The sequence below is a fragment of the Mandrillus leucophaeus genome, unplaced genomic scaffold (assembly GCF_000951045.1).
Source record: "Mandrillus leucophaeus isolate KB7577 unplaced genomic scaffold, Mleu.le_1.0 Scaffold244, whole genome shotgun sequence".
Taxonomy (NCBI): Eukaryota; Metazoa; Chordata; class Mammalia; order Primates; family Cercopithecidae; genus Mandrillus; species Mandrillus leucophaeus.
Genome location: NW_012102521.1, coordinates 1660394 through 1670358, shown reverse-complemented (window position 1 = coordinate 1670358; position 9965 = coordinate 1660394). Strand labels below are relative to the sequence as shown.

Genomic DNA, 9965 nt, shown 5'->3' with positions numbered 1-9965 from the left:
ACCACCATGCCCTGCAAATTTTGTATTTTTAGTAAAGACGGGGTTTCTCCATGTTGGTGAGGCCAGTCTCAAACTCCGGACCTCAGGTGATCTGCCCACCTTGGCCTCCCAAAGTGCTGGGATTATGGGCATGAGCCACCACGCCCAGGTTATAACTGTATTTTTTATCATTCTTTTTATTTCTAGCTCCGATGATTTTATCTTATTGAAAATTATTAAAAATCTTAGCAATTATGTTATTTTAAATTATCTTGGTTTTTTTCTCTGAATAATATCTGTTTTAGCTGCCAAATCACCAAAAATCCTTTGTTTTTATCTGTAGTTGTGGGTGCGTAGTGGGTACGTATGTTTATGGGGCACATGAGGTGTTTGGATGCTGCCTGCAGTGTGTAACAATCACATCAGGGTAAATGCGGCATCTTTCACCTCAAGCATTCATCCTTCGTGTTACAGACACGCTCAGCTGGAAAGGGGGCCTGCATCATGAGTATGAAGGGATGCAAGTCATAGCCACCTGAGTCTGGTGGGACACAGCAGAGCCCTGTGGAGTCACATCACAGCCTCGTGCTCGGCGTAGGGGAGCGCTGCTTGGGTCCATGCAGTCGATCAGGGCCCAGGCTGTGCAGCACCCGGCCTGTCCTGCTCTAGGCACATCCTCTGCAGCACTGTGCCGTACTGGCAGAGGTGCACAGCACCAGACCTCAGTGTGCACACACAGCCCCAGTGGCACTGCCATGCTGGTAGGGATGCCAGAAGTGGGTCCTCCTCTCACCCATGAGTGTCAGCTGATGCCGGCTGGCTGGCGACTTGTGTGCCCAACCCACGCCTGTCTTGCTCTAAGGGTCCCGGGACCGTTGTTGGGGGTGGTGCTGTTAGCATGGTCTGGAGGGAAGGCTGCTGGGTGTGAGCCCCTCTGTGCCCTGAGCAGGGCAGCCATGCAGTAGGGGTACGCTGCCTGGCCCCAGCATGTCTGCAGCAGGCTGGTTGGCAGCAGGTGGCCAGTGGCTCTCCTGGGTTCAGTGCCATGACTGCTCCAGCTGAGGGTCAGAGAGCCTTTGTCCAGGGGAGGGGGACTGGTGAGGGGCCTGGGTTCCTGGAAAGACAAGTGCAGGTCACCCCACCCCTGGGCTGTCTGGGCCACCTGTGCACATGCTATGGCACATTGAGGCGGGCACTGAGACGCCGTGTCTGCTACAGACCCGTGCCTGTATATTCCGCGCTTTGCGCACCTACTGGAATTCGGAGAGAAGAACCACGAGGTGTCCATGACTGCCCTGAGGCTGCTACAGAGGATGAAGCGGGACTGGATGCACACAGGCCGGCGCCCCTCGGGCCTCTGCGGAGCAGGTACAGCGGGCCTTGCCCATCTGGGGGATGCTGGCCTGGGTCTTGGCGTCATACTTTCCTGACGCCTGAGTGCTGGTGGGCTGTGCCAAATGTTTGCAGAGCACTGAGAGCTGCCTCCAGCCTTCCGTGGCTGACACTGGACTGGCCCACCGGGGTCCTCAGCCCTCCAGGACCTCCTGGCTGCCCCGTTGGCCTCTGTGTGTCCTGGCATAAGGGGCAGAACCCTCAGGGAAGAGTGGCCCTGACCCCAGGTTGCCTACATCTGGGGTGCGGCTGCACGGCCATCCCTGTCCGTGGTCTTGTGGGGCCTGGCTCCTGACGCGGATAGTGGTGTGGCCTCTCTGAGATGCTAGATTGTTGCTTATGAGGGTGCCACGGGGCTGTCAGACTATCCCCCACCCCCAGCTGGGCGGTTGTTCTAGTTGGACCTCTGTGGCCCCCCAGGTTCCAGCTGTTACTCAAACTCTCACTTTGCCTTTGGTGCTGGTGGGTGGATGTGGCTGTGGCCTGGTCAACTACCCCAACCCTGGAATTGGAGCCCCAGGTCGGCAGGGCCCTTGCTCCTCACCAGGGGCCTCACCCTCAGTGCCCACAGAGTCCACTCTTCCCAGCAGGCTAGGTGCCAGCGTCCCTGCACTCTGCTGACAGCAGAATTCAGTCCACCTGAGAAGCCGTTCCATCTGCACACATGATCTCCATGTTTGCTCTGGAGGTTCTGGGCCCACTGCAGCCTTGGTGAACCTGTGTCAGCTGCCAGCTGTGGCCTCGCCCCTTTCCCGCCTGGCCTGGCTCCGCATCCTCAGAATCCCCAGCTCCCATCACAACCTGTGTTTCCTGCACAGTCATCTTAAAGTTATTTTGTTTGCTTTGAGGGATTACGTGAAGCTCTCGGAAACCTTCATTTTAATTGTTCTTGTATTTGAAAATGGAATGGGATGCAGCCACCACCCACCATAAAATAGAGAGGGTCTCATTGTTCAGGATGAGCCACGCTAAGTGAGGATCTCACTGCCCTGGCACGGACACATCTTCCCAGGTCATCATCTCCCTGACCGGGATCCGCAGTGTTTTCCTGGGCCACAGATACACTGTTGCCCTGGTTCGCAGCTGTGGTTGACGAGGCCCGTCTTGTTGCTTTCTAGCACTCCTAGTTGCAGCCAGAATGCATGACTTCAGGAGGACTGTGAAGGAGGTCATCAGTGTGGTCAAAGTGTGTGAGTCCACGCTGCGAAAGAGGTAGGGGGCTCTCATTCATGGCATGGGCACCACGCAGACACTTCGTCAGTCCAGCTCAGGCCTGCTTGCCGGAGCAGGCGCCACTTCCCAGGACCCTGCTATACCCCACCTGGCTGTTGACCAGGACCTAGCCCAGCCCCCGTCGCACCATGGCTTGGACATGCTGGCAGGATGCCTTGCCTCCCTCCGGAGAGTTCCCTGCTAGTCCTTCTGAGGCCGGCCCTGTCCTGCGGAGGCGTCTTCCTCCTCCGATCCCTGTATTATTTTATTTTTTATTTATTTATTTTTTTTTGAGACGGAGTCTCGCTCTGTCGCCCAGGCTGGAGTGTAGTGGCCAGATCTCAGCTCACTGCAAGCTCCGCCTCCCGGGTTTGCGCCATTCTCCTGCCTCAGCCTCCCGAGTAGCTGGGACTACAGGCGCCCGCCACCCCGCCCGGCTATTTTTTTGTATTTTTTAGTAGAGATGGGGTTTCACCGTGTTAGCCAGGATGGTCTCGATCTCCTGACCTCGTGATCCGCCTGTCTCGGCCTCCCAAAGTGCTGGGATTACAGGCTTGAGCCACCGCGCCCGGCCTTTTTTTTTTTTTTTTTTTTTTTGAGAGACAGCCTCGCTCTGTCACCCAGACTGGAGTGCAGTGGCACGATCTCGGCTCACTGCAACCTCCGCCTCCCGGATACAAGAGATTCTCCCACCTCAGCCTCCTGAGTAGCTGGGATTAGAGGCGTACGCCACCATGCCCGGCTAACTTTTGTATTTTTTAGTAGAGACGGTTTCACCATGTTGGTCATGCTGGTCTTGAACTCGTGACCTTGTGATCCACCTGCCTCGGCCTCCCAAAGTGCTGGGATTACAGGCGTGAGCCACCGTGCCCGGCCTGATCCCTGTGTTTCTAAGTTGAGGCGGAGGGTGATGTGTAAAGTGGCCCTAAGTCACAAACAGGCAGGAGGCTGTCTTTGACGTCAGAAGCCTGGTCCATCTCCTTTTTGGTGTGGTCCATCCTGGACTTTGAAAGCCCAGGTGACCCCTGTCCCAGTGAGAAGCCGGAGTTCCGTCAGAGGTCCCCGCATCAGTTGAAATGAGTGGCACAGCAAGCCAGGCAGGCAGGGGCGGGGCTTTGCACCCCGCCTTGCTGGGTGGTATTTGTTGGGGTTCCTCACAGCTCACCTGCGCTGGCAGCCCCGTTTCATAGACTTCCGCAAGGTAAATGTGACAGTGGGGTTGCTGCAACCTGTAACTGCTGTGACATTTATCACAAATCTTAAACACGCGGCTGCTGTTTTTCAGCTGAGATCGTGTCCTGTGGCAGTTTCCAAAAGCAGCTGGAAAGTATTTAACCTTAAACATCTGACTGTTGATTCTGTAAAAAGCCTTTGATTAAGCATGTTGGAGGTTATGTAGCACGTAGAGGCGTTCGTAAGAACTGAGCCCCATGGCTCACAGGCCTGCAGGCCCCTTCCTGCCCGACTGCCAGGTGCTGAGGTTCTAGCCCAGCCTCCTCTCTTCAGGCGTTCTGAGTCTTCTGCCTAGGATTGGGGTCCTCTGTGAGTGATTAAGGGTGCCTGTGGGCCTTTCTCCCAGTGAACAGAGGTCCGGGCAGGATCAGGTGGGGGTAGAGAAGCCGCCAGAAGGGACCTGGGTGCCGAGGAGCAAGGCCTGACTGCCAGGCCCCATGGAGGAACGCCTGGCAAGCACAGTTCATTTATTTGTTTTTATTTTTTATGTTTTTGACACAGAGTTTTGCTCTTGCCGCCCAGGCTAGAGTACAGTGGCACGATCTCAGCTCACTGCAACCTCCGCCTCCTGGATTCAAGCGATTCTCCAGCCTCAGCCTCTCAAGTAGCCGAGATTACAGGCTCCCACCACCATGCCCAGCTAATTTTTGCCATTTTTAATAGAGACGGGGTTTCACCATGTTGGCCTGGCTGGTCTCGAACTCCTGACCTCAGGTGATCCTACCACTTCGGCCTCCCACATGCTGGGATTACAGGCGTGAGCCACAGTGCCTGGCCTTTTATTTTATTTTTTTATATATTTTTTGAGACAGTCTCACTCTGCTGCCCAGGCCAAAGGGCAGTGATGCTATCACAGCTCATTACAGCCTCAACCTCCTGGGCTCAAGTGATTCTCCCTGACCTCAGCCTCCCAAGTAGCAGGGACTGCAGGTGTGCACCACCATACCTGGCTAACTTTTTTTTCTTTTTGGGTAGAGACAGAGTCTCACTATGTTGCCTAGGCTGATCTCAAAGTCCTGGACTCAAACAGTCCACCCACCTTGGGCTCCCAAGTGCTGGGATCACAGGTGTGAGCCACGCCAAGCCAGCAGCTCAGTTTTAAATGGCGTTTTCAGAGCTGCCAGCTCCATTTCCCATGTCCGGCTCCATTTTAGGCTCACGGAATTTGAAGACACCCCCACCAGTCAGCTGACCATAGATGAGTTCATGAAGATCGACCTGGAGGAGGAGTGCGACCCCCCCTCATACACGGCTGGGCAGAGGAAGCTGCGGATGAAGCAGGTAGTGCCAGCCTTGGCATCTGTCTGTGCTGGGCCTGTCAGCCTTGCAGGGAAGCTGCACACCCATAGCCTCATAGCCGCTCTTCAGTGCTGTAACCAGCCAGAGCCCGAGGCTCCAGGACACACCTCGCACAGACTCTGGGAAGTGCCACATCTTCCTGTAGGGGACACAGACCCATAGCTCCACCTCCACCGCTGCGTACCTCTAAGTTCCAGTGGCCTGTGGTCCCTGGGGCCCACGGGGCACCCCGGAGGCTGCACTGTGTACCCGGGCCTCCCTTCATGAAGCCTCTCGCCCTGTTCCCTTTCAGCTTGAACAAGTCCTGTCAAAAAAACTGGAGGAGGTTGAAGGTAACCAACCGATCTTCCCACACAATGCTTCTGTTTTGTTGGGAAAATTGATTTTGTGCTGACTTTTTGCTTTTAACTTACGACTTCAGGTGAAATATCCAGTTACCAGGATGCAATTGAGATTGAACTAGAAAACAGCCGGCCAAAGGCCAAGGGGGGCCTGGCCAGCCTGGCGAAAGATGGTGAGTCCAGCCCTGGCCTCAGAACTCGAGACCTGTCTGTGTGCCCCTTGCCGGCACCTTTCCCACCAGCTGACCTTTGACCTTGTCCTTCCTGTCACTCTTCCTGGGCCCTCTGGTCTATGTGCACAGCCCTGGGGTTGAGGCTGCCTCCCCCCATGACCTTCCTTCCTCCTCAGACACTCAGGCTGCACGCTGGGCTGTGGCACTCCAGCTGTTGGTACAGGTTGCCCCCACCTCATCCCCTCCCTGCAGAGGCTCCTGTGAGGTGTGCATTGGTTTGATCCAGAAAGGTGGGACAACTCAAAGCAGTGGGCGGTGCTTATAGGTCGCAGGTGGAGTCAAAGGTTTTGTGATTGGCAATTGGTTGAAAGAGTTAAGTTATTATCTAAAGACCCGGAATCAACAGAAAGAAGTGTCTAGATTAAGGTAAGAGAGTTGTGGAGACCAAGGTGCTTGTTACATAGATGAAGTCTTGTAGGTGGCCACCCTTAGAGGCAATAAATGGAAAGGTTTCCTTTTTTTTTTCTGGAGTCAGAGTCTCCCTCTTTGACCCAGACTGGAGTGTAATGGTGCGATCTTGGCTCACTACAACTGCCACCTCCCAGGTTCAAGTGACTCAAGCCTCAGCCTCCCAAGTAGCTGGGACTACAGGCACCCGCCACCACGCCCTGGTAATTTTTGTATTTTTATTAGAGACAGGGTTCTACCATGATGGTCAGGCTGGCCTTGAACTCCTGACCTCAGGTGATCTGCCTGCCTCGGCCTCCCAAAGTGTTGGGATTATAGGAATGAGCCACTGTCCCTGGACAAATGTTTCCTATTCAGACCTTTTTTGTTTGTTTGTTTTTGAGACAGAGTCTCTCCCTGTCGCCTGGGCTGGAGTGCAGTGACACAATCTCAGCTCACTGCAACCTCCACCTGCTGGGTTCACGCGATTATCCTGCCTCAGCCTCCCAAGTAGCTGGGAGTACAGGCACACACCACCACACCTAGCTAATTTTTTGTATTTTTAGTAGAGATGGGTTTCACTGTGTTGGCCAGGCTGGTCTCGGAACTCCTGACCTCGTGATTTGCCCACCTCGGCCTCCCAAAATGCTAGGATTACAGGCATGAGCCACTGCTCCTGGCCCCTATTCAGATCTTTAAAATATGCTAGTCTCAACAAATCTCTTCAGGATCAGAAAAAGACCTGGAAAGGGAAGGGGATTCTCTACAGAATGTAAGTTTCCTGCCAGGTGCAGTGGCTCACGCCTGTAATCCCAGCACTTTGGGAGGCTAAGGCGGGCGGATCACAAGGTCAAGAGATTGAGACCATCTTAGCCAACATAGTGAAACCCTGTCTCTACTAAAAATACAAAAATTAGCCGGGTGTGGTGGCACACGCCTGTAGTCCCAGCTACTTGGGAGGCTGAGGCAGGAGAATCGCTTGAACCCAGGAGGCAGAGGTTGCAGTGAGCTGAGATTGCACCACTGTACTCCAGCCTGGGCGACAGAGTGAGACTCCATCTCAAAAAAAAAAAAAAGAAAAAAAAAGAATGTGAGTTTCCACTGCAAAAGACAGTTTTGCAGAGCTATTTCAAAATATGTCAAAGATATTTTGGGGTAAAGTATTTTGATTTCTTTCAGGGCCTGCTACCTGTCATTGATGCTATACTAGAGTCAGGTTGGAATCTGGTATCTGTTGCTACAAGGTCTGTTTGGTCAATCATCGGATCTCTGTTTGGATGTTAATGCTGATGAGCTGCTCCTGAACTCCAAAGGGAGGGGGTGTAAGAGGGTATAATGAGGCATGTCTGACCCCGCCCCCGCTTCCCATCGTGGTCTGAACTAGTTTTTCAGGTTTCTTTGAAATCTCTTTGGTCAAGAGAAGGGATTCATTTGGTTGGTGTGGGGCTTAGAATTTTATTTTTGATTAGTATTCTGTACTGTGTTTTTTCACTTGGGGGTAGTAGGAGCCACGAGGGGTCCTGAGGGCAGAGGCAGGTGGTGGGGAGGCTGTTGCAGGAACCCAGGGTGAGAGACCTGGCCCAGCCTGGTCAAACTCTGGAGGTACTTTTGGGGCAGAGCCAACAGTCTGGGGAATGTGCACGTCCAGGGAATGTGGCAGCTGGAGCCCCCAAGGCTCCTGGCACCTGCGGCCTGGGCCCACTTGCCCGGGGAGGGGTTTCTAAGAGGCTGCACTGTCCAGAGGTCATTACCCACTGATGTCTGCTCTCCAGGGATCAGGTGCTTTCCCCCAAGGAGCCACTCCTCACCATGGGGACCCCTCCAGGACTCAGTGCTAGCCAGGAATTTTATATTGGAACACATTGAGAAGAAAGTAATCTAAGACTTAGACTGGGTCAAGCATAGTGGTCCATGCCTGTAATCGTAGCACTTTGGGAGGCGAATACAGGAGGATTGCTTGAGCGGAGTTCAAGACCAGCCTGGTCAGCATAGTAAGACCCCATCTCTACAAAAAATTAAAAAATTAGCTGGGTGTGGGAGTGCGCGCCTGTAGTCCCAGCTGCTCGGGAGGCTGAGGCCGGAGGATCACTTGAGCCCAGGAGTTCGATGTGCAGTGAGCTATGATTGCACCACTATATTCCAGCCTGGGCAGCAGAGCCAGACCCTGTCGCCAGGACACACACACACACAAAATCTAGAGTGGGATGTTTTAAGATGAGTTTTGCCAACCTTAAAGGAAGAAGCAGAGGCAAAATTAATCTACATAATTTATTTGGGTCAAGCTTGAGGGTTGCAGCCAGAGAGGACACATCTCATTGCCCTGAATGTACACTCTGGTGAGCAGCGGTTACACGTGGACTTTCTCTTTTTTTGGAGACGGAGGCTTACTCTGTCACCCAGGCTGGAGTACAGTTGCATAATCTCAGCTCACTGCAACCTCCACCCTCTAGTTTCAAGCAATTCTCCTGCCTCATCCTCCCGAGTAGCTGGGACTACAGGCATGCGCCACCACACCCAGCTAATTTTTGTATTTTTTGTAGAAACGGGGTTTCGCCATTTTGGCCAGGCTGGTCTCGAACTCCTGACCTCAAGTGATCTGCCCACTTTGGCCTCCCAAAGTATGGGATTACAGGAGTGAGCCATCATGCCCAGCCACAGATGGATTTTTAAAGGCAAAAAGGGACAGTGATTGGATGGATACAAAGTTTTTTGTCAGGAATTCTCATTGGCTTACAATAATAACATTTATTCGTGATTAGCTGTACATCGTTAAGCTATTGGTTGCGGCATTCTTAGGTTAGTTTAGAGCTACTTGTGGCAACAGCAGGCAGTTTCAAGAAGTGAACACCTAGCTCAAGGCGGGGGGATTCACATTCCTCCCATGAAAGTTGTTTTCTGTCTTTTAAATTCACCATTGGGTGATTTTTAACAGCTTTATTGCGGTGTAATTGCCTTATGACAAACTGCTCATGTTTAAAATGCGCCGTTTAATTTCTGAACTTTGACGTCTGCACACACCTGTCAAACCATAGCGACAACCAGGAAAACCCACAGATTTGTGGCTCCTGCGGGGTCCACAGACCCTTAGTCAGCGCCCCCACTCCGGCCCCAGGCCCCCAGTGAGCTACTTTTTGTCACTATAAATTAGTTGTATTCTGTAGAATTCCGTACGAGTAGGATCACGTAGTATATGTTTTTCTCTTTAGCTTTTTTCACAGTGTGATTATGTTGAGTCCATCAATGGTTTGTTCTTTTCTGCTGTGGCGTGGCAGTCGGTAGTCCTTCAACACGCTGAGGTGTGTAGCCATTCATCTGTTGGAGTACATTGCACGTTCGGGGCTGTTTCAGATGCACTCCTGAACCCTGGTGTACAAGTCCTTATGTGGACGTTGATTTCCTTTTGGGTCAGCTGCTGAGGAGTGAAATTGCTGGGTTATGTGAAAGGCAAGTGTGTCTGTCTTTTTTTGTTGTTTTTGAGACAGGGTCTTATTCTGTCACCGAGGCTGGAGTGCAGTAGTTTGATCATAGCTCACCGCAGTGTCAACCTCCTGGGCTCAAGCAGCTCTCCCATATCAGCCTCCCAAGTAGCTGGGACTGCAAGCGGGCACCGCCACACCCAGCTAAGTTTTCATTTTTTCATAGAGACAGGATCTTGCTATGTTGCCCAGGCTGGTCTGGAACTCCTGGGCTCAAGTGGGCGGCCACGACCTGTCTGTCTTTAAGAAATGATCAGGGCCGGGCGCGGTGGCTCAAGCCTGTAATCCCTGCACTTTGGGAGGCCGAGACGGGCGGATCACGAGGTCAGCAGATCGAGACCATCCTGGCTAACATGGTGAAACCCCGTCTCTACTAAAAAATACAAAAAAAAAAACTAGCCGGGCGCGGTGGC

At 52.9% G+C, this 9965-nt stretch overlaps 1 protein-coding gene across 2 annotated transcripts in view; it reads left to right on the top strand.

The window, feature by feature from the left end:
- BRF1 (BRF1, RNA polymerase III transcription initiation factor 90 kDa subunit) overlaps window positions 1-9965 on the top strand; it is a 75967-nt gene that overhangs the window by 46795 nt on the left and 19207 nt on the right. For both annotated transcript variants that reach the window (XM_011982905.1, XM_011982906.1), the window contains 5 exons: window positions 1198-1347; window positions 2490-2583; window positions 4971-5097; window positions 5408-5447; window positions 5537-5629. In XM_011982905.1, coding sequence (XP_011838295.1) covers window positions 1198-1347; window positions 2490-2583; window positions 4971-5097; window positions 5408-5447; window positions 5537-5629 — 504 coding nt within the window. The remainder of the gene's footprint in view (window positions 1-1197; window positions 1348-2489; window positions 2584-4970; window positions 5098-5407; window positions 5448-5536; window positions 5630-9965) is intronic.